The sequence below is a fragment of the Barbus barbus genome, assembly GCF_936440315.1.
Source record: "Barbus barbus genome assembly, chromosome: 42".
Lineage (NCBI taxonomy): Eukaryota > Metazoa > Chordata > Actinopteri > Cypriniformes > Cyprinidae > Barbus > Barbus barbus.
This window is the reverse complement of record NC_136720.1, coordinates 26,036,996-26,060,478: the sequence shown is the minus strand read 5'-3', so window position 1 is coordinate 26,060,478 and position 23,483 is coordinate 26,036,996. Positions and strand designations below refer to the sequence as shown.

Here is a 23,483-nt window from a genome sequence, read left to right as displayed (position 1 = left end):
CTTATAATCAGGCATTATAACAAACATTAAGATTATTATTTATAAAAGGATTGTTTGTTAAAATTACTTTATTATATATAAAGTAAATCAGTATGTTAGTATAGGCTATATAAAGTAAATTAGTAACTGGTAAACCAACTTGGAAAAAACAATTTGTATTCAAAATGTAAACAAATTAATTTATAAATGCATACTTAATATAAATGTATTAAATAGTAATAAATAATAGCATTACATAAATATAATAAAAATGTGAATAAAAATTGTACTTATAATATATAAATATATTAATTTATACTACGGGGCCGTTGAATGCTTGGATCTGATTGGCTGGTGAACGTTCTAAGGAGTGCAATTATTTTCAAGGAAACGCACGGCTGTCCTTACAGCCTAAAACAGCAAAAGAACCAAAACCCACAACGACACAAGTAAATATAGTAAACATAAGGAAACAAACGACAGATTATGTTCATGTTTTTGCCACAAAATTACGTTTTAATATATACGGAAAGCACAAATGCTCTCTCTCCCTCACAGACGGTCTGCACACACGTTAACAGACGCACTAATGCTGTTAGCACTACTCTGACCATTTTATCAGTAACATATATATATATTTATTTGTTTAAAACACCCTCCATCATTTGAAACTTTACAAATGTGACAAAATCAAACTGATCATTTGAAATCGTTTTATTAGTTTTTTTCAAACAGACTTTTTCACAACAATGCCAGATATGGATCTTTAAAATGTAGATTTGCTAATCGATGTGAATTTCAGTTCAAGACTGTATTGAAAAGCTAAAACATTATCATGCAGAAAGAGAGAGATGGCCTGAAAGAGTGAGAGACATCTCGAGAGAGAGAGAGAGAAAGAGAGAGAGAGAGAGAGAGAGAGAGAGAGAGAGAGAGAGAGAGAGAGAGAGAGAGAGAGAGAGAGAGAGAGAGAGAGAGAGAGAGAGAGAGACAGGCTCCAACAAACCTGTTTAACACTCTACAAGCGCACAGCAGCTGAGAATTCATTTATTTTTGCCACAACAACACAAATTCAAAGGGGCACAAAAGCAAATGTGGGCGTCAGCAGAACGACTCAAGCGTCTGTAATATTTGTTCTTTGAGCATCTAATGCGACGGGAATGTCGTTGAGCTGAAGGAGGGAAACTGGAGTGTGGGGAAATTCTTCAGATCTATGAACTATACAAACCACTCGTTCCTAATTAACAGTCTGAGAAATAAATGTACACGTTATCATGATCATCATAATCATACACTTGCTCACTCGCTCTAGTCTGAACTCTAAAGTCCGTGTTTAGTGGTGTTAAGACAGGCGTTCCCATTGGTCCTGATGGGAGGCATGAGTGACAGGTCCATCAGCCAATGGCTGACTCTGATCAACTAGAGGGGAAATTAAGCACCTCCCCCAAATAAAAATAAAAAGGTCATGGATGAAAACACAACAAAACAAAAGGAAATCTAGAGGAGCTGCAGCAGCCAGCGGGCAGCGACAGAGAGGTGTGTGTGTGTGTGTTTGCTGGATCCAGTGGTTGTGGTCAGAACCTCTCCGCTGCCGGCAGCGTCCATCTCACTTCAGTAGATCTCTGATGGCCTCGTTCTCGGCCGCCTCGAATGCGCTGAGACCATCCGGACCCTTCCGATCCTTATCAGCACCCTGGAGGAACACACACACACACACACACAGTTATTAAACATGCAAGTCATGCAGCAGAAACATAAATACACACACTTGCATGCATGTGTGTGTGTGTGTGTGTGTGTGTGTGTGAGAGAGAGAGAGAGTCCAAGCGCTGAGACAAGATTGAGACACACTTACACAACACTGCGGTGATTCAAGACCAAACTACTCTTACACACACACACTATTACACACGGCTCTAATACACACAACAACCACACTATTACACAACACTATAGTACTATATAGCATAACATTATTATCTTAAAAAATAAATCTTACAAAATCATTTTTCTGTGATTTTTCTTATAACATTTGTGACAATGACATAAAAACTAAATACCCAGATTTGCTGTGCTTCTTTGTTGGGCTGCACAATTTAGCTAAAAATGCTTGATTATATATTATTATTATTATTGCTATTACTACTACTACTAAATAAATACATAAAATAAATTATAAATCTAAAGTAGATGAGTATTTAATAATAACAATAATACATTTATTTTACAGTAGAATACAAACTAATATTATTAATTTACAATACTAATATTTATTATTAAATTACGTTCTCTCATCGTCAAATGTAATATTTCTATGATTTTGGAAAAGCAACAATTGCAATGACAAAAAATCCCCAGGGTTGATTGCCTTTGTAGAGCTGCACAATTTAATTATAAATAAATATAATATAAGTTATAATATAATATATATATATATATATATATATATATATATATATATATATATATATATATATATATATATATATATATATATATATATAAGTAAAAGTACCATGAAACTAAAACAATTGAGTATTTAATTATCATCATCATTTAATTAATTTTATTTTACAATACAGCTGCAAAATTTCATTTATTATTCAATTAAATGACAGCCTTTCATAGGAAAATGTAATTGTTCAGTGATTTTTCTGATAGCAGAGCTTGTTTGTAGGGCTGCACAATTTGGCCAAAACTATTGTGATTATATTGTATATCAATGACTATATTATTATTACAACTACTAATACTAGTGAAACTTAAAAATAAAAAAGGCTATTTAATATTCATCCTCATCATTTTATTCTACAACACTAATATTTATTATTCATTTAATTAAACTACAAGCTTTCATAGTCAAATTTTTTCTTCCTGTAACAATTGTGATATCGTGGGGAAGAAAAGCTCCAAGTGTGATGTGCTTGTTTGTAGAGCTACACAATTTGTCCAAAAAAAAGTGTAATTATATATTTATATAACTATATTATTATTTCTATTGTTATTAATTGCTAAATAAAATTTTAAAAATAATTATTTTTCAGTATAACTGTAAAATTACTCATATTAATTCACAGCCATTCAAAGTTAGCAATTCATATTACTAGTTTTTCATGAATCCACATGGAAGCAAAGTTCTGCGAGCAGTTAAGAGGAAGAAAAGCTGCATTTCTTTGCATTGCTTGTGATCAAACAGTCCTTCAGAGTTTCTCCAGACAAAAATCTTATAACAAAACAAATTCGGTAGACCAAAAACATACATTTTACAGTCAAGCGAGCGCTAAAATATTGGCATTCTTGTGCTTCTGCTCTCCTCAGCAAATAACGCAGCTCAGTGAAACAAGTTCTGTGTGAACGACCCCTAATTCTGCAGTTTCATCCAAAATTACCAGACTCCACGCCATTAGTCAAACTTCTGCTAGATTTCACATGACACGACATTATTCAAGAAATAAAGAACAATTTACAGCAGATTAGCCTTCCACCTGACCAATAAGAGCTGATTACAGCGAATCTCATGCATAATCTACAGGAGCCGGCCCCGCGGGGCCCCTCAAACACGAGGGTAATCGAGCGGCCTGCCGCCCTTTACAGAAATATTATCCTCCGGGCGGATCGATGCGGTGTATTGATCGTCACTGAATTATTCCCCTTTACACACAGGTCAGAGTTGGAGGCTTCAGCTGCAAGCGTTCAGAGCCCAAACCGAAGGTCATCAAACATCTGAAGAGCCATTGATTTCTTCATTCGCTGCCTGTGAAAACGCCAGCGGGTGCCGAACACACACCACTTCATTCTTTAGTTTCACATTTCTCGCCGCATAATAAACATCTGTTTAGCTTGCGGATCGCTCCCTGCGCTGTGGTCAGTGCTGATGCATGCTGGGTAGAAACTCACAATACAAACCTCAATACAAAACCAAATCAGCATTAATAAAAGTTTGTCGAATGTAGACTGTGAGCATCATAATTCAGAATTTCCTCCTCACAAATCATCACTCAAACTAAACTACAAACATTTTAAAATAGCTGACAACACAACCATGAGTTTATTAGCATATCATTTGCATATCAACACCTATTAGGCATTCAGCAGCTTGGTGAATTGTGGCTCATTTAATATAATTTAATATTAATATGTTTCATTTTAGGTGGGGATACATGATATATCGGCCACCATATCGGCATCGGCCGATAAATGTAAATTTTTACTGTTATTGGTATCGGCCCGATAAGAAAATTTGGCCGATATCTTGAAGGCGATAAATAATGTATTATTTCCTACAGAGACACTTCATATGCGCACTGTTCGCCATGATGGTTTTGAAATGCTTGAAATATGATTAGAATCACTTCAAAAAGGACAATACTCTTAGGGGTGTAACCCCGGCATCCTGGCCAAATTTGCCCATTGGCCTCTGACCATCATGGTCTCCTAACCATCCCCATATCTACTGATTGGCTTCATCACTGTCTCCTCTCCACCAATAAGCTGGTGTGTGGTGGGCGTTCTGGCGCACTATGGCTGCCGTCGCATCATCCAGGTGGATGCTGCACATTGGTGGTGGACGAGGAGATATCCCCCTTACTATGTAAAGCGCTTTGAGTGCCTAGAAAAGCGCTATATAAATGTAACGAATTATTATTATTTAAGTGCAACATGTGCAGGGCAAGTCTGCCATAAAGGCTACATAAAATTATAATGTGAACATTACTGTAAATAATGTTCTGTGACATCAATCTTCACGCCGGTGTTTTGTGCGTGCGTTGAGCACGTCCACAACGGAGCTACACCTCCATGACAGTTAAGTTCGCTTGTGCATTTGCAGCCTTTTGTGCAATTGTACTTGTAATATTGTTTACTTTATGTACAGTATCTCAGAGAAGTGGCCAGCGGTTTAGACATTAATGGCTGTGTGTGGAGTAATTTTGAGGGGACAGCAAGCTATACAAGCTGTTATACAAGCTGTACACTCACTACTTTACATTGTAGCAAAGTGTCATTTCTTCAGTGTTGTCACATGAAAAGATATAATAAAATATTTAAAAAATGTGAGGGGTGTAGTCACTGTGAGCCGTGTTTCAGCGTGTTAAGGGAAGAGCCAAGGGCGCGCCCACAACAGGAGATATATACTCTGACTATAGCACGCAATAACTGCATCATTTTGTACATATATAAGTTGTAATATTATGCTTATATTGTATAAATATCTGATTAATCTCATATATGATGTGTTTCCTTGAGTTAAATAGCTGCCAACAAAGCACTTAATTTTACCGTGTTCATTCAGCTCTTCAGCACGCGTAGCTTGAACAACATTGCACAATGCACAACATTAACTATAATTGTGCCTGTCATATCCATAACATTATAAAGGCAACACTACCGCAATAAAAAGTTGTGAATTCTTTGGGGTTTATTTGCCGTGTTTCAGCTCATTGTTACAGGAAGAGTCAAGAGTGCATCCACGAGTTACACATATGACTAGCGCATAACTTAGTTCAAGATAACTTGTGCATTTCTATCTTTTTGAGCATATATAAGTTGTAATATTATGTTTATGTTCAATATCTTATTCTCATATAGCCTAATTAATCCGCTAACAAGCGCTTCAGTTTACCTGTGTTCATTAAGCGCCAACATGCATTTAAAACAGTGGTATTATTGTTACTTTATCAAAATTATTGATGCATTATTAATAATAATCACCTTTATTTTTCTCTAATTATTTTCATCAAAAATGGTTTAGTAATTAAAATATTTTTTTATTATTGTCCGTGAAGAGGCTATTCCTTTTTATTGATCCATAGCACATGCATTGATTCTTTACATACGTAAGTAATGATGTCCAATGACTTGCTTGCATTATTTATGCATTATTTGATTTATTTTGAGGAAATCTGGTAAAATTATTTATTACGTAAAACTGAGTAAAATTATTTTTATAACATACACTGTTAAAACTAAGCTGCTTATGTTGAAGTGTTTGGGATGGTCCTTTTAATGAAGAGACCTTTATTTGTAATCAGGCTCTCAATTAGATTGAGATTTATCGGCCAACATATCGGTTATCGGCTTTCAAATAGAAAGAATTATAAGTTATCGGTATCGGCTAAAATGTTCATGGTGAATCCCTAATTTTAGGGATGATTATAAAAAGCTAAATTAACTATTAAATTCTGACTTGACAAACATGTCACACGAGTTATTAAAATTTTAAATAGAAATTGAGATATTTAAAGCTAATTTTCTCTAAAAACTAAATTTAAATGAACTTCACGGGTATCAACAAAATAAAACTAACTTTTTTATTAATAAATATATATATATTTCAAATTTTTTTATTTTTTTTTAGTTATTTGTTATTAAAATTTAAACTACAAATTGAAGAGATATTTCTGACTGATTTTACTTCAAAATTCCAAAAACTTAATTATTAACCGGTTATTAACCGAATATAACACTTTTTTTTTTTTTTACCACTTTTATTTCTTAGTTTCAGTCTTCGTTTTAGATATTTAAGTACTTCAATTTGCATATCAACATCTATCGGGTATTCAGGAACTTGGTGGTTGTTGCTCATTTTATATGCAAAGAGGTTAGCCAATCACATTTACAGATAGAGAGCTTAAAGATACAGTAGTAAAAACAGACTTTTTAGGAATCATCATCATAAAATAAATTACAACTTGGCAAATGTACTTCAGAGGAAAATAAAAGGCAAGAAATGTGTAGAATATAAGCTCTTAAAGAATAAAATGAATGACGTGATTCTGCTGGTGGTAGTTATGGAAGTTTTACTTCCTATTCGAAGCATCTGACAACTAAAAAAAGAGGAAGTGCTTTATTATCACTCCTTCTGTCTGTCATGTGACTCTTCCTCTCATCTGCCATATTTATGAGCATCAGTGTAGGAAAGTTAAAGTGAACACAAAAACACATCAACAGATGGCGAGAAAAATCTCTGATCACTGGATTTGATCCATACCATCTCCAGAATTGTTTCTTTGTTTTTTTATGCCATTCCAGCTCCAGACTTTCATGCAGAAAATCATCGTTAAAATGTAAAATATAAATTAGATATTCAAGACTCCTTTTCCCTAAAAATTCCAAATCATTTGCCTTTTCAAGGGTATCAACAGATTTTTTTTTTTCATTTTAATATTTGTTTTAAAATTAACTTTATTGATTGGTTTCAGTATATTTTAGTAAATCAAATTAATCCCAGTAATGTTGCCTTGGCAATGAGCTGAAATTAAATTAGTTGTGTTAATTTTTTATTTAATTAAATTTAAATTCAGTTACATTTATTTTATAATAACATATGGTTTTAGTTAATAATACCCTGGTACAAATAAAACCACTAGACAGGAGTTCTTCAGCTAAAGTGTGTTCTTATGTTATTTGTTGATTGAGGAGCCACCGTGACGTTTTTCAGATTCACAGACTGATCTCGGGTGTGAATTGCATCATGCTGTGAACTGAACGCCCACAATCCTGTGAGAAAACAATTCAACAGAAAACAGAAATGGACAATCCAGAAAAAAAAAAAAAGCTCGTCCACAGTCAAACACATTAAGGGTAATTAAAACTGGAAAATATGGCAGATAACATGATGGCAGATAACACAATAATATGAAACTTTCTACTTAATGTAAAACAGTGTTGAAATTAACAATAACAACTTAACCATTAGAATATTTTCTAATTATTAAAAGACATACACATAAAAATAGCTAAGCTTAATCACTTCTGATGCTTTTATTCGTTTTCATTTTATTTTGATGAAATGTATAAATAATGTACAAGTAATGGAGAAAATATTTATAGAAATAAATTCAAATCAATGTAATAATACTACTACTATATACAATATTATTAATAATAATAATAATAAATTATTTTTTAAGAAAAAAATAATTGTAAGGATTTGATTTTCATTTGATTAAAAGATAAATTAAATTAATGTTTCAAAGTCAATGTTTCAAAATGCAGTCATATTAAAAATATGAATCTTAGGGCACTATTATTGGAAAAAAGTTATAATTAAAATTCAATTAAACAATTAAATCCAGAAAAATTAATCAAACCATTAGATCTAGAAATAATTAAAACTGAAAACAGAATTTGGTAAAAATTTAACAGAATTTGAGAAAAAAAAAATCTTTCATAGGGCCCTGAAAAAGGATTTTTTGTAATGGTGAACTTTTACTAAATTGTTGTTAAATTGCAGTTTCATGACTGCAATTAACTACTTTTTGATTACTAACACCATTAAAACATCCAGAAAGACCAGAAAGCTTCAAATGGGGGGACAAAATGAAATTTGGAAAAAACAAATCCTATTTTATAGGGCTCTATTACTGGTTGTATCTTAAAGAAGGGATTAAAGCCTTCAGTATGTTTCTCCACAACTTCCTGTGTGAATGCAGGACGACACCAGAAAGTGATCCGATGGGGATTTGAGTGGAGAATAAGCTGAAATATTCCTGCACAAACACCTGATCAGCTCCTGCAGGAGCACAAGAGATGAAGGAGCACGGAGCTCCTGCGGGACGTCCTGAGTGCGTCAGAGGGGATCTGAGTGAAGAATGTGCAGCACTGTGCTGTTATATAACCCCGTCTGACCCTGCAGCCGTCACTGTTTACAGCCGCGCTCAGCCGCTTTCAGCTTTAAAACCCACAAACCAAAAGCTCTTTCTCTGAACGCACAGCAGCACTGCACGCTGACACAATATACACAACACAACTGCAGAAATGCACAGCCAGCAGAGATTCTGAGGGCTTACATTTACATCTGGAAACGAGCAACAGTGAACATTCAGAGCAGGACTCTTGCTAAACAAGTCAACATGAGGTGGTGCTTATTAGCCACAATATGAAGTCGAGACGAGCTTTTTACATGTGTTGAGGAACATTAAACAACCTGTCACTTTAATACAGATTTCAACTGATGCATGTCATAGGCGTGTTTATACTGGCTAGATTTTATTTACAATTATTAAATAATTATTTAAATAAATAAATTATTTATTGTCAATTATTAAATAAAAAGTAAAATATAATCAGTAGTTTTTTATATATATATATATATATATATATATATATATATATATATATATATATAGTTAAATAATATTATTAAATTATTAAATTAAAAAATAAAATATAAGATTTTTAATACTACTATAATAATTTAATATTTAACTAATATATATATATATATATATATATATAATTTTAAATATATAATTTAAGAGTCTTGACTATATGGATTATCCCACAATAGGCACAGATTGTTTGTGTAATTATTTGTTATTTAATCAACAAACCATTTTTATTGAATTTCCATTGGAAAATTGTGATATATAGCGTTACTGTCATCTATTATATCATACTGTGATATAAGACTTTGCTCAGCCGCCCACCTGTATCTCACACACACACACACACACGTCTCGCTGAGCGGGAGGACATGTGAATGCATCGCTACCTTTTCTAGAAGAATCTTCACGCAGGTCACGTGACCCTCGTAAGTGGCAGACAGCAGCGGGGTGATGCCGTGTTTATCTGGAGCCTGTGGAGAAAAACACAGAATTCAGACGCGCTGCGACCGGAGAGGAACATACAAACCCCTGAGCACCTCAGTGTAATTATAGTTAAACACAGCATCTCTGATTCAGACAGAGAGAGAGAGATGCATGCTGGGTTATCAGGCGTCTTCAGAAGTCTCTTATCTCAGGAGCATTTCCCTGTTCGCAGGAAAACCTGTCTCCTTCTGTCCTGGAGAGTGAGCGCTGATAGACGCATGAGTGCTCACGATGGGACAGAGATCAAGCGATAGAGACGCTGAGAGCACAGACAATGAGATGCACACTTTCTGAAGAAAATGCGAGTGGTTTAGTTCAAATCTGGGTTATTTAACTAAAAATAAATAAATACAAATAAAATAAAGATTAACTAAAAATAAAAGATAAAAAAACATTTATATATCAGAAACTTATTTTAATTTTAATTTAGCTTAACTTGATGTACTAAAATAACTAACTGAAATAAAAATAAATATTGAAGAACAAACTTGGTGTTTATTATTTTAATTTAGTGTATTATAATTCTCAATATTATTAAATATTATTATTTAGTATTAATATTATTAAATATTTCATATAACTATTAAATATACACATTTCATATAATTTCAATAACAAACATTAATATACATTTATAAATTATAACAAATTAATATACATAATTTATTATAATTATATAATATTATTTTAATAATTATAATTTAGGAGTTTGTTTTGACCTTATTCATTTCATAATATGAAACTGTTTTTGTAGTATTTAATTTCACTAGAATATCCCAAAATATGCACATATAGATTGATATTTAATCTATACATCATTTAAAAACCATTACAAAAAACAAACAAACAAAGAATGACAAAAACACACGAAAAAAAACTCATTACTAAAACTTTAAATAAACTAAAATAGAAAGTACGAAAAACTAAAAACTATAATTGTTTGGGTTCAATAGGATGTTTCTGAAAGAAGTCTCTTCTGCTCACCAAAGTTACATTTATTTAATCAAAAATACAGTAAAACAGCAATATTGTGAAATATTAGTTTCAAATAGCTGTTTTCTACTTGAATTTTGCATAAGTCGACATGCTGATAGGAGGAGAGCGTGAATCACAGGCTGACGGTTTGATGCTATCAGGTGTGCAGGACTAATATCTGCTCAGTGAATCCACACGCTAAACATTTACATACTGGAGCAGATATTCATCTACTCACACACACACACACACACACACACACACACACACACACACACACACACACACACACACACACGTCTGGTCAGCTATCCTTGTAGGGACTCTCCATAGGTGTAATGGTTTTTATACTGTACAAACCGTCTTTTCTATCGCCCTACACCAACCCTACACCTAAACCTATCCCTTACAGGAAACTTTGTGCATTTTTACTTTCTCTTAAAAAAAAAAAAAACATTCTGATTTATAAGCTTTTGTACCCATGGAGACCTCAATTTAGGTCCCCACCATGACACGAGTCCCCATGAGTCTGTGTGTATTCAGGTTTAAGTCCCCACCAGGATATATAAACCTGTACACAAACACAGACAGACAGACAGACAGACAGACAGACAGACACACACACACACACAGACACACAGACACACACACACACACACACACACACACACACACACACAGACAGACAGACACACACACACACACACAGACACACAGACAGACAGACAGACAGACAGACACACACAGACAGACAGACAGACACACACACACAGACACACAGACACACAGACACACAGACACACACAGACAGACAGACACACACACACACACACACACACACACACACAGACAGACACACACACACACAGACACACAGACAGACAGACAGACAGACAGACACACACAGACAGACAGACAGACACACACACACAGACACACACACACACAGACAGACACACACACACACACACACACACACACACACACAGACAGACAGACACACACACACACACACAGACACACAGACAGACAGACAGACAGACAGACACACACACACACACACACACACAGACACACACACACAGCGCTGGAGAATAACAGCAGGAGGACAGTTACGTTCACATCGGCTCCTTTAGACAGCAGAAACTCCAGCATCTCGGTCTGACCGCAGTCTACAGCGTAATGAAGCGGCTTCCGGCCTCCTTCCAGAGTCCTGTTCACATCCTCAGCCTGCACAACAACACACAGCACACCATTACATCACAGTAACACATGCGCTTTAAGAGAAGTTCATATTTAATACAATTTAGGAAACTTTAGTCATTAAAAATAATGGTGAATATTCAATAATATTATTCAATATAATTAAAGAACCAGTTTATCATTTTAAAATTTGTTATTATAATAATAATAATAATTACATTATCTAACGGGGTTAGCATTCATCATTAAATAATATTTATTTTCAGAATTTATCATTATTATTATATAATAATATTAAATTATATTATCCAATGGGGTTAGGGTTCATCATTAAATAATATTATTATTCAATATAATTATATTGGCTATTGAATAGTTCAATATTCAATAATTACATAGCCTTTAAAATATGTTTAATATGATTTAGGATACTTCAGTCATTACAATAATATTGGATATTAAATAATATTATATTCTTAAATATAATTATATAGTTTTTTTATTATTATTAACTATTAATAGCAATAAAATATGTCATAGTTTTAAATGCATTCTAATAAATCATATTAAATGTAATGTAATATCATTTTATGGTAAATGTAATAAACTATAATAACAGTAATAATATTATATATGTTAATATACAAATTCTCAAAGAATTTAATTATTTCATATAATTTTAATAACGTAATTTAGCAGTCTTTTGTTTTAAACTCAAATGTTTTTTGAAGCCGTTTTTGCAGTATTTTGTTCACTGACTGATCACAAAATAGACATAGATGATAATTTAGTCCATAAAAAGTCACAAAACAAGAATAAAAACAACACCTGATCATCTGAAGTCATTTAGACCTTATTCAATTGTTCAGAAGATAAAAAAAGCACTGCTTTTACTCGGTTTTGACACTTTTTTTACACTATTTGTGCCATTAACATTATGTAGTGATCACTCCTCTATGTGTCGTATACAGCTGTGACTATATAAAACGAACCTCAAGGGTTTTATTCCTTAAGTCTGATGATGAGCACATTCACACAGCAAACCATCATGTGAACCTGCTGTGAGTGTGAACTGAGGTAAACCGCTGAGCTAAACATATCACAACCACACACAGAGAGATGACAAAACACTGAACGCTGAATGAGCGACTCCAGATCATCTGATGGGTAAAGTGATGAAGGTGAGATATTCTGAGGCTGAAGCGCTGAACCACACGACTCTTCATTCAGATGCTGGAGCTCAAAGCACCTGCGGTTACCTGCCCACATCCTCAAACCAAACACACACACACACACACACACACACACGCTCCCATTGTATCAGAGGAGGAGGAGGAACTCCAGGACACAAGCCACTATTCAGCACACACACACACACAGTCTTCTGGGGTCTGCGAGCCGGTGTGTGTGTGTTTGTGTGAGGAGTGTATATAGTTACACAAGGTGATATTGGGACACAGGATACACACTTAACAGATGACCTACAGCCCAGAGTGTGCGTGTGATATTAGCTGAACGCCTTTAAACCGTTAACAACCACAGCACAGACCAAACCTATTATGATAATACCGTGGTACTGTATTTATATACCATGGTATTTACTTAACACTTCAACAAAAGCCAAGAAAAACGCATATTATCATCAGAAAAACAACAGATATAACACTAAACAACTGTCTGATACCATTTTGGAAATAAAGATCCTTAAAAAACACCCACCTGTTGATTTTAACATTAATAAAAATTACCATGTTTTGGATGCAGAACAGCTAAATTAACTTAAGTCACCATAATGTGATCAAACCATCATTGCAAAGACAAACACATTTGTCTTCATAATCTGTTGTTAAAAAGTAAATTCGTGTTCTGCCTCTGAAACGACTTTCTATTTCTGATGACATCATCAGTTCCTATTTTCCTATTGGATAATGCTTCAGGAGCAAAACTGACTGCTGATAAGCCTTTAAACGGGAAGAACACACACAAAAAAAGATAAAATAGTCAGCTAGTTAGTAGTTGGAGCACTAATCAAATGCTCCATAATGCATTTGATTTCAGTAATGTGATGTACTAGTAATAAGTACATCACATTACTGAAATCAAATGCATTATGGAGCATGTTTCACGTTGACTAATAACAAACAACCTGCTGCTGTTGTTTTACTGGAACAAACATGCTCCAAATAGAAAATCTAGAAAACATTCACCTGTTGCTTTTACAGCTAAGCACCATGACATTATACTAGTTTCTGGAACATACCATGGTAATGTCAAGCTTTCTGTTTTGGCACCATGACAATACAAAGGAATTCACTCAAACACAATGCAATGCCTCAGTGTGTGTGACTATGGGAGTCAATTATAGCCATGATATGCTATATATTAAACAGCACGGTATCATCTCAGTGCTGTATTGTAAGGGTCTATAAGGGTCTGTTTGGACTCGTTTGTGAATATATGTGTTGAGATGAAGTGTGTGTGTGTTTCTCACCTTCACCAGCAGAGCCTTCACCTCATCCAGATCTCCATTCTTCAGGGCCCACATCAACTCTTTATCCCCCATATCACCTGAAACACACACAGAGAGAAGAAGAGTACTGTATTATAGGCCTGCGCTCGTAAACTGGCCTGCGCTGCGGGTGTTATTTCATTCCCTCCACTGTTTAACGTGTATATGAAGCTGCTACGCGGATAACTCACCGGGTTCCGGGTGTTTTTCGGGTTTGACAGAAAGTTTGTGATCAGACACTGACGGGATCCGCCTGAACTGCAGCTACCAGCGGCAAGAACTTCCGCTATCACGCTAGCGCCCACAGACACTTCAGAATAAGAGTCCCCGTCCACACCCACCAGCTCAGATCGGTCTCGATACAACACATGTAGGGTAAAATTACAACAACGCAAATGGAATAAACAGGCAACAAACACATTAAGATGATAATCGTGCGATGTAAAATATAACAATAATAGAAAATAATAATACAGGAATAAATCAAAAGGCAAACACATGGCATGCGTCATTTCAAAATAAGAGTCCTTTTCACTCCCTACATTATGTGTGTAACGTTATTTATAATATAAATCATTTGCAGTGTTGGGGGTAACGCATTACAAGTAACGCGATTTACGTAATAATATGACTTTTTTCAAGTAACTAGTAAAGTAACGCATTACTTTTTAATTTACAAGAAAATATCTGTTATATTTTTTTATTTTAAAAAAAGTAACTTTTTTCGCATTTATTTACTGACAGTGCGCTGTGTGAACATATTACTTTAGTTCTAGACTAAGTGTGAATGTGCATTAATTCATCTCACTCACAAATACCAGATTTAGTATTCATCAAAATGAATTAAAACATTGAAATGCAAACTCAGAATATGATGCAAACCTGCAATAATTAAATATGTTAAACAACACAAATGTATCTAATCTCATTTTATTGCTGCTGACCTTTGGTGATCCAGTTCAATCATACTAATAAGCAAAAATGACTTTAGATAAACTAAAAATTGTGCTTCATTGTTATTTTATTGCTGAAGAGTGTTGAACCTTCTTCGTTCTGCTGTACAGACGTGAATTTACTCTTCCTTCAGCCTGAGGTTCATTCATTACACTTTTTGATGTGGAAGGGCTTTTAAATTAGCTATAATTAGAACTTCTTGTATTAAAAATAAACAATCAAGCCCTGCTCATATTTAAAACGTAACACAAAAAATGACATCCAATTTTATTTTATTCATCCATTCTATTTTATCATTCCACAAACATTACGGAAACGTTAGTTTTGAACGTTCTCTGAATTTCCTGAAACAAGTAACCTAGTAATATTTAAAAATCATTAGATGAACGTCCAACTAAAATGTTTCAGCAAAAATGTTCCACGAACGATCTATAAATTATGTTTTTTGTGCTTGGGTTTAGAGAACATTATTAAAGACCAGATAACGTTAAATGAACGTTCTATTAACGTTACTGGAAGAACGTTTGGTCATAACTTTAAGATTGCAAGATTATTAGGCAAAAGTTTGAGAACGCTCCCTATTAGATTGTTTTTTCAGTCAGATTTAGTCACAGCTTGACCTGCTAAACTAGTTAGTTCTGGTGATACTCGAATATAAGGTGTAGGTGTTTATTAGTGTGGCATCTCTCACTGAATGATATATAGAAATGTCTCTTTTAAACACACGCTTCGTCCTGTTTCTTTACCAGCTTGCAATTATAATGAAGAATGAGTTGGAACAGACCATTAAAGCAGAAGCAGAAAAGAGCAATCAGAGATCACGCCGTTTATCAGCTTTGAATGGAAAGCTCCCATCTCATCCTCCATAAACAGCACAGAAGTCCTTCACCTTCCCACCTAACCTCTCTCATGCTGATATATGGAGGATGACAGCGCCGCATGACACTATTATTGCATGAAATAAGCTCTCAAAAGAAAACCAATCCAGCCAGGGGACAAAAACATCTATAAAGGAGCGCGTGTTTGTCTGGAGGGTTATAAAGCGCCACTTGAAGGAAATTCAGAATGCAGGTAAAGCCCAAGAGAGCAGCTGCTCGCCGCCCATTAGCCACCTAACAGCAGCCTGAGATGCGGCTCTAATGATTTTGAGCTCATGAGGGTCTCGTGTGGCCCTGCAGGCCTCATGCTAATGCAGCAGCGCAATTACTGCAAACACACGGGGGACAGGAGCTCATACATGCATTGATATCAAAGGTGTGTGCTTTCGCCTGCTGCAGTGTCAGGAAGAACAACTTTTGTCATGCAAACACTAAACATTCAGGGAACGTTCTCAGAATGTTCAGGCAAGGTTCTCTCAAAGTTCTGAATGAGTGACGTTAATAGAATGTTCGTTCAAAGTTATCTGTCATTAATAATATTCTCAGAATGTTGGCGCAAAAGAAAACAAAAACTGTTTTCTGAAATATTTCAGTTGGACATTTATCCGATGTTTTTTTAAATGTTAGGCAACCACTAGTTTCGGAACGTTCAGAAAACATTCAAAAGTTACGTTACCGTAATGTTTGCAAAATTATAAAATGGAATGTTCCTGTCAAATTCATATCACTGTAAAAACGTTTAAAAGAATTGATGCTTTAGATATTCAGAAATAATGTTTACATAACTTCATGGTAACGTTAGCAAAATGTTCTTAGTATATATTTTTGTTAGCTGGCTACTTAAGGCAACACACCACAAGTGAATAGCTATCATCATACTTCCCCCAGTTGACTGATACCATTAAAAACGTCTTTGTATTAAAAGTTTTCTGAAATGTTGTTTATTCAAATTAAGCAGCATCTAATTAAATATGCACTAATTTGCATACATTTCCAGAACAAAAATCTAAACATTGGATGAAGCCAAGTTCAAAATTCTTGTTTGACTTTGTTGACATCAGAGTTAAAGGTTTTTACTGAGGGGATATTGGATTTCTTTTTTATCACTCCATCATCAGACAATACGGTCAATGTAAATCATGTTTTTAGGAATAAAATGTTAAATAAATAAGTGTGAATGATGTATGAATAAACCCTTCAGTAAAAGTCTTCAGAATATAGATAGGAATAAATGTTGGTGTATGTAAGTGCTGCTGAAGTGATGAAAAAAATCACAGCCTTTAATCCGAAATCTACAAATGCAAATAGATAAAGAGCAATAAAATATGGACTTAAATGTGTACTGTGAACGTTTCCTTTTCTCTACTCTGAAACAGCACATTATGAAAAGCCAAAAATCTTGACCAGCGCATGAAAAAACAATGGCTGTCTTCATCCAGAGGGACGATCAGAGGCCAAACTTCAGAGGAAATGCAGGCGTGTCTTCCTGTAATTATGTCCAAACAGCAGCGGGACACAGGCATTTCAGACGTCTTTCTGGTGAAAGGAGAAACAGAAACATTCTGCATTTGAAACAAGCAATTCAGCAGCAATAAACATATACTATAATGAAGAGATTCATAAACTTCTTTTTTCATCCAAACACCTTTGACCTAAAATATTTCCTGAGATTTTAAGATAATATTTCAATGATTGAACAACGCACTGCATGTTCACAATTCTCTGATGTTGGTTAATGGTCACATGGCATGCAGATAAATAAAATAATATTTTTAGTGTTTAATTTTGATATTAGAAGTTATTTTAATTGTACATTTTTTAAGTTAGTATAGCTTCTCATCAACTAGCCTCCGTTTGGGAAACCCTGCTATGAAGATGTTAAATTGTGGATTGAAGTACAAAATTACAGTAAAAACAGAATTAAATGTAATGAAATAATCACTGCATGTTGTTTTGCTTATAGCTCCCCACCCAGCTAACAGGGAACGTTCTCACAACCTTCACTAAAACTTTAAAAGTTATATAAATGTTAGGACAAAACAGTAATGTTTAACATTCTTAGAACTTTATTAATGTTCTATATACTCTCATAATGCTGAGACTATGTTCTTAGAAAAACATTCTCAAATTGTCCTTATGATGTTATTTGTACTTGAATGTTCTAAAATATTTTTTGCAACCTTTAAATAACATTATAATCACAAGAAAACTGGACATTTTAACATTTCAGAATATTATTTTTTTTATATAATGTTATATTTTGAGTAAGCAAAGTTGTAAGAAATGTTTTGTAACCTTTAAATAATGACAAAACAAGAAAATTGAACAATTTAACATTCTTAGAATGTTAAAAATAAACATTCAAATGACATATTTTAGCTGAAAATAAATATAATATAATATTGTAAGAAACGTTTTTGTAACCTTTAACGTTATAATCACATGAAGAAAACTGGACATGAAACATTTTTACAAACATATTAAAACAATGATCCCATAACTTTTTTATAACCTAAAATTGTTACCTGGGCAACTAACATTTCCCATTAGGTTATGAAAACAATATTTCTGAATGCTCTCTCAACATTCAAAATGTTTGGCATTTTAAATGTTTAAGAAACGTTCTTTCTTGGCTATGCAAATGTTAAAGGAATAGTTTAACCAAAAATGAAAATTCTGTCATCAATTACTCACCCTCATGTCGTTCCAAACCTGTCGCAGGAGACTGGATGAGGAGAAGAAAAATTGTTGAATAAAGTCATTTTAGTTTTCTTTGCGCATAAAAAATATTCTCGTAGCTTCGTAAATTTACGGTTGAACCACTGATGTCACATGGACTACCGATCTCCTTGCTACGTTTCTGTGCGTTGATCGTACCCTTGCTGTCAATAGCGGCTCAGAAAGCTCTAGGATTTCATCAATAATATCTCAAAATGTGTTTTCAAAAGATGAATGAAGGTCTTACGTGTTTGAAACGACATGAGGGTGATTACGCCATGTTTCGTTCCCGTCTCTCAGGGAACCGAGGTTACGATAGTTACCGGAGACGTTCCCTCTCGAGAGTGGTCTCTCGACAGGGCGTAAACGCCTTGGGGACTGTATAGAAAAACGCCGTGGAAGCAGCGAAGTAAAAAGGCTCAGCCTTGGCGGAGCTCACATGAACAGTTCTTAGCAAAACACTAAAAATAATCCCCAACAAATCATATACGCCCCTGCGACATGTCTCGAGAGGATTGGATGTAGGTTCCCGCTTAGGGATCCAATCAGGTTAATCAGAATCCTTATCCGATGGTAAGCCTCTTAATGAGGGAGCGATGTAGCGCTGTCGCCTTACAAAGGCTAAAGCATTATAATAAAAACGAAAGCATACATACAAGCATGCAATGTAACAGTGTAACCAACATGTGAACGGCAATGCCGGGCACAATACTTAGAGAGCGGCCGCATCCGGGGTGCCACAGTCTTAACATGACGATGGCTCCGCCCCTAATCCTCTATACGACCTAGTCGAAACCACCATCACAGTCAAACGGTTAGTGGTTGCAGGTAGAACCATGGGTCGTACTCACCGACAAGACCTGTGAGGCTAATGACCACACGTCCAAATTGTAAAATCTGGTGAAGGTATACTGCGAAGTCCATCCAGCTGCCATACAAATATCTTTGATCGAACTGCCCTTAGTCCACATCCACGAGGAGGCAACCACTCTCGTCGAATGGGCTCTGACACCAATAGGACATTCCATTCCCCGGCTCGAATATGCCAAAGCAATAGCTTCAACCACCCAATATGATAGCCGTTGTTTGGAGACAGGCTGCCCCTTAGTGCTGCCTCCAAAGCATACAAGTAGCTGCTCAGATTGCCGAAACTGAGCCGTGCGGTCAATGTAAACTCGCAAAGCCCGCACTGGGAACAACACCTGATTAGGAGCGGCATCCGATGAAGCTCTGAAGGGTCTCGAGAGCGATTTAGGCATGTAGCCCAATCTCGGCTTGAGTGTGACGCTACAATCACCCAGTCCAAACTGCATGCAGTCCGCATTCACCGAGAGCGCTTGCAAATCTCCCAGCAGCGTGGTTTTAAGCGGCAGCTCCCTCAAGCCGACAGTCTGAAGTAGCTCGAAGGGCGGGAAAGCTAGCGCCTCCAGCACCAGAGCCAAATCCCAGGATGGAACTGTAGGAGGGAGAGAGGGTCTCAGTCTTCTCGCACCTCTCAAAAGTCTGATAACTAGATCGTGTTTTCCCACTGAACGCCCGTCGATAGCGCAGTGAAATGCTGATATAGCTGCAACATAAACCTTAAGCGTGGATGGCATACTGCCGTTGTTCATTTATTGTTACAAAGAATCCAGAATGTCAGACATGGGGCAGTTTTCCGGGTCTCGACCATTTGATTCACACCATCTCTCAAACACTGCCCTTTTACAGGCATATTGTAGAAGGGGCTCGCGCCTCTGTAATCGTGTCCACCACGCAGCGAGACAACGAGCCCCGGTTTATCGGTTCCCGCACACCATCCACACGTGAAATTTCCACCATTCGGGATTAGGGTACCATACCAAACATACACTTTGTCCGCGATAAATGGCAGGGTCTTGATGGCACCGTAGCACCCGCCTTCAGGGAGGCGAAGGAGGGGCAGAGGTGCGCGGCGATGGATTCCTCGATGGGATGGAATGTGTGTATATCCTCGGACCTCGTTGTGCAGGTTGGGGAGGAAAGGGGCTCGCTTCCTCGGCGCGGCAGCTCGGCGGCCCGAGTGAAGGAACCACGAATCCAGCTTGCTCTTAGTTGGTTCGTCAGTGGACTCCCACTCTAGGCAGAGATTGCTCACGGCCTTGGTGAGAATCCTAACGAGCTCATCCTGGAACGCGGCATGTCCCTCTACTTCAGAGCGCTCCTCTGGAGTGTGGGCCCAGTCCTTCTCGGACGTCATTAGGGACAGCGCCTCGTCAAGATCGTCGTCATCCCCCTCTGCACCGAACAAAATAATCTCCGAAGCAGCAGGGGCGGGCCGAAGACTCTCTTCCGCGAAGCACACCGGGGAGCGGGGGGATGAATCGCGCCTTTCTGCTCATTGGCGGCGGTGGGACGTTGCCGAGGGAAATCACAGAGGGCGACGCTTCTCCGGGCCCTAAGCACCCGCACTGAGAACTCCTCGCAGTGCGGGCAGCCCGACCCGTTGAGTGCTGCCTCCGCATGGGCGAGACCCAGGCACAGGATGCAGAACTCGTGAGTGTCCATAGCCATAGCAAAACGTTGGTCACCAGTGTGAGGTTGAACGTGCCCCTGATCAGATGGAGCTGCGGACCTCCTGTTGTCACGCTCCTCCTGGGCTCCCATAACGCCATGTTTTCTCCCATCATCCATCACTGCTGACATGTCCAGCGCGGTGGCCGCAGGGAATTTGTAGATGTGAGCTCTGATTGTGCGTGACAACTTCATTACGAGCCAATCAAACCCCCGCTTTCATCATGAGCGATGTGTCAGTCCTCTCCAGCATCTGATCTCGCTGTCATGTGAAGGCTCAACTTCACACAAATGACACAAATCTACAAAAGTTACATGAAATGTAACTTTTAATTGAAGTTTAATTGACATGACAGGCTAATTAAAGGCGTAATGTGCAGATGAACACGAGGGGAGTGTTCGCTAAAAACGAACTGCCACCACTGATTTGTTTGCACACTTTTAGCTCTTGATTCACTAAATTATTTATGCAAATGAGGAAAGAGTGCAAACACGCCAAAAATCTTAAGTTATAATGCAATAACTTAATGACTTAATTGACATTATTTAAATCACAGCATAACCTGATTTGAGCACATTTGTCATCTGGTTAAACAGGATGTTAGTAAACAAGACACATAAGACTTTAATAATCTAAAATATCACAAAAAGTTAAATTTTAAAAAGTATTTTTAGCTGGAAGCGACGGTTTTGAAGTTAAAAACTTCAAGAGAAGTTAAGAACTGGCTTCTCAAGACATTAACTGATGGACTGGAGTGGTGTGGATTATTGTGATGTTTTTATCAGCTCTTATTCTGACGGCACCCATTCACTGCAGAGCTTCCATTGCTGAGTAAGCGATGTAATGCTATATTTCTCCAAATCTGATGAAGAAACAAACTCATCTACATCGTGGATGGCCTGATGATGAGCACATTCAGCAAATTAAAATTTTTGGGTGAAATATCACTTTTAAAAATTGATTTACATTTCTTGGCTAAAAATTTTCTGCAGTTCCATTTTGTGAAGTATTTAAAAAGATCTGATTCAAAAGAGGGATTCATTCACAAATTGCTATATTTTGCTCATCATATGAACCTGGTACACATTTTAATTGATATAGACCTGATCACTTGAATGACTAGAAATGGTTTAAATTGAGAAGTCTGCTGGTGATTTCCATTTTTGTGCACAATGTGCATCAGACAGGCAGTGAATGGACTGTGGACGTACCATCTAAACAATGACAAACAGCAGCCGGTGTGTATTAGTGTGGAGGATCCGGCCTGACGCTCTCATCAGACAAAACACTGATGCTCATGATGCTTCTCTGCAGACGGCCTCTCCTGCCCACGCGCATCTGAGGAGCACATGGGGTTAATGAGACACACACACCAGCCTCCTACAGACAGTCTATATATGTGAGTGTGTGTGTGTGTGTGTGTGTGTGTGTGTGTGTGTCCAGCAGGAGGCAGTGTTCTGGAACACATGCAGACGTTTATCTCTCCTGCTGGTTTCTCATTATTCCAGCTCTGACAGAAACAGAAACAGTTAGTGCTTCTCAGCACAGACCTCTGACTGCCCAATGCATGAGGGGGATGAATTCATAATACTATCACATGCTATTTTATAAACATATGGCAGGAAGAGTATGAGCAGAATGCTAGTATGCTATTCTGAATTCAGTGCTAGTGTACTGCTCACTACAGAGCACAGTATACGCTGAGTACTGAATACTGACAGTACTGTGAATTTCAATTTGCCTCATATTTGATGATGTATGCATCCCTGATTCTTTTATTTTCCTGTTTATTGATGCAAAGCTGTGTTGTATAAAGCGCTGTAGAAATAAAGGTAACTTGACTACTAGTTTCAGTAACAGTATGCCGTGATAAATTGTACAGTGCTGCCAGACTTCATTACAGTAATGTTTAATGCATCCAATATCATTCTAGAAATAAAAGCAGTAGTTTAGATTTTTTAAAACCTATTTTTTTTGTAAATATTTCACAACTTTTATGATTGATTAAATATTATGGATAGATAGATAGATAGATAGATAGATAGATAGATAGATAGATAGATAGATGTTTTGCTCTATAGTTCATACTGAGAGGGTTATTATGGGATGTGAAGTGTGTTTTTGCAGAAGGGAGGGGCTTCATTCTA

General features: G+C 36.4%; 1 protein-coding gene across 1 annotated transcript; it reads right to left on the bottom strand.

Moving 5' to 3' along the window:
* Positions 1-479: 479 nt before the first annotated feature.
* On the bottom strand, positions 480-16,120 carry LOC306861298 (myotrophin). Its single transcript, XM_079403498.1, has 5 exons — positions 14,445-16,120; positions 14,236-14,312; positions 11,658-11,771; positions 9,470-9,553; positions 480-1,669 (listed from the first exon to the last, which is right to left on the bottom strand). The coding sequence occupies exons 2-5, from the start codon at positions 14,305-14,307 to the stop codon at positions 1,583-1,585; spliced, it is 357 nt and encodes a 118-aa protein (XP_079259624.1). The 5' UTR covers positions 14,308-14,312; positions 14,445-16,120; the 3' UTR covers positions 480-1,582.
* Between the last annotated feature and the right edge of the window lie 7,363 nt (positions 16,121-23,483).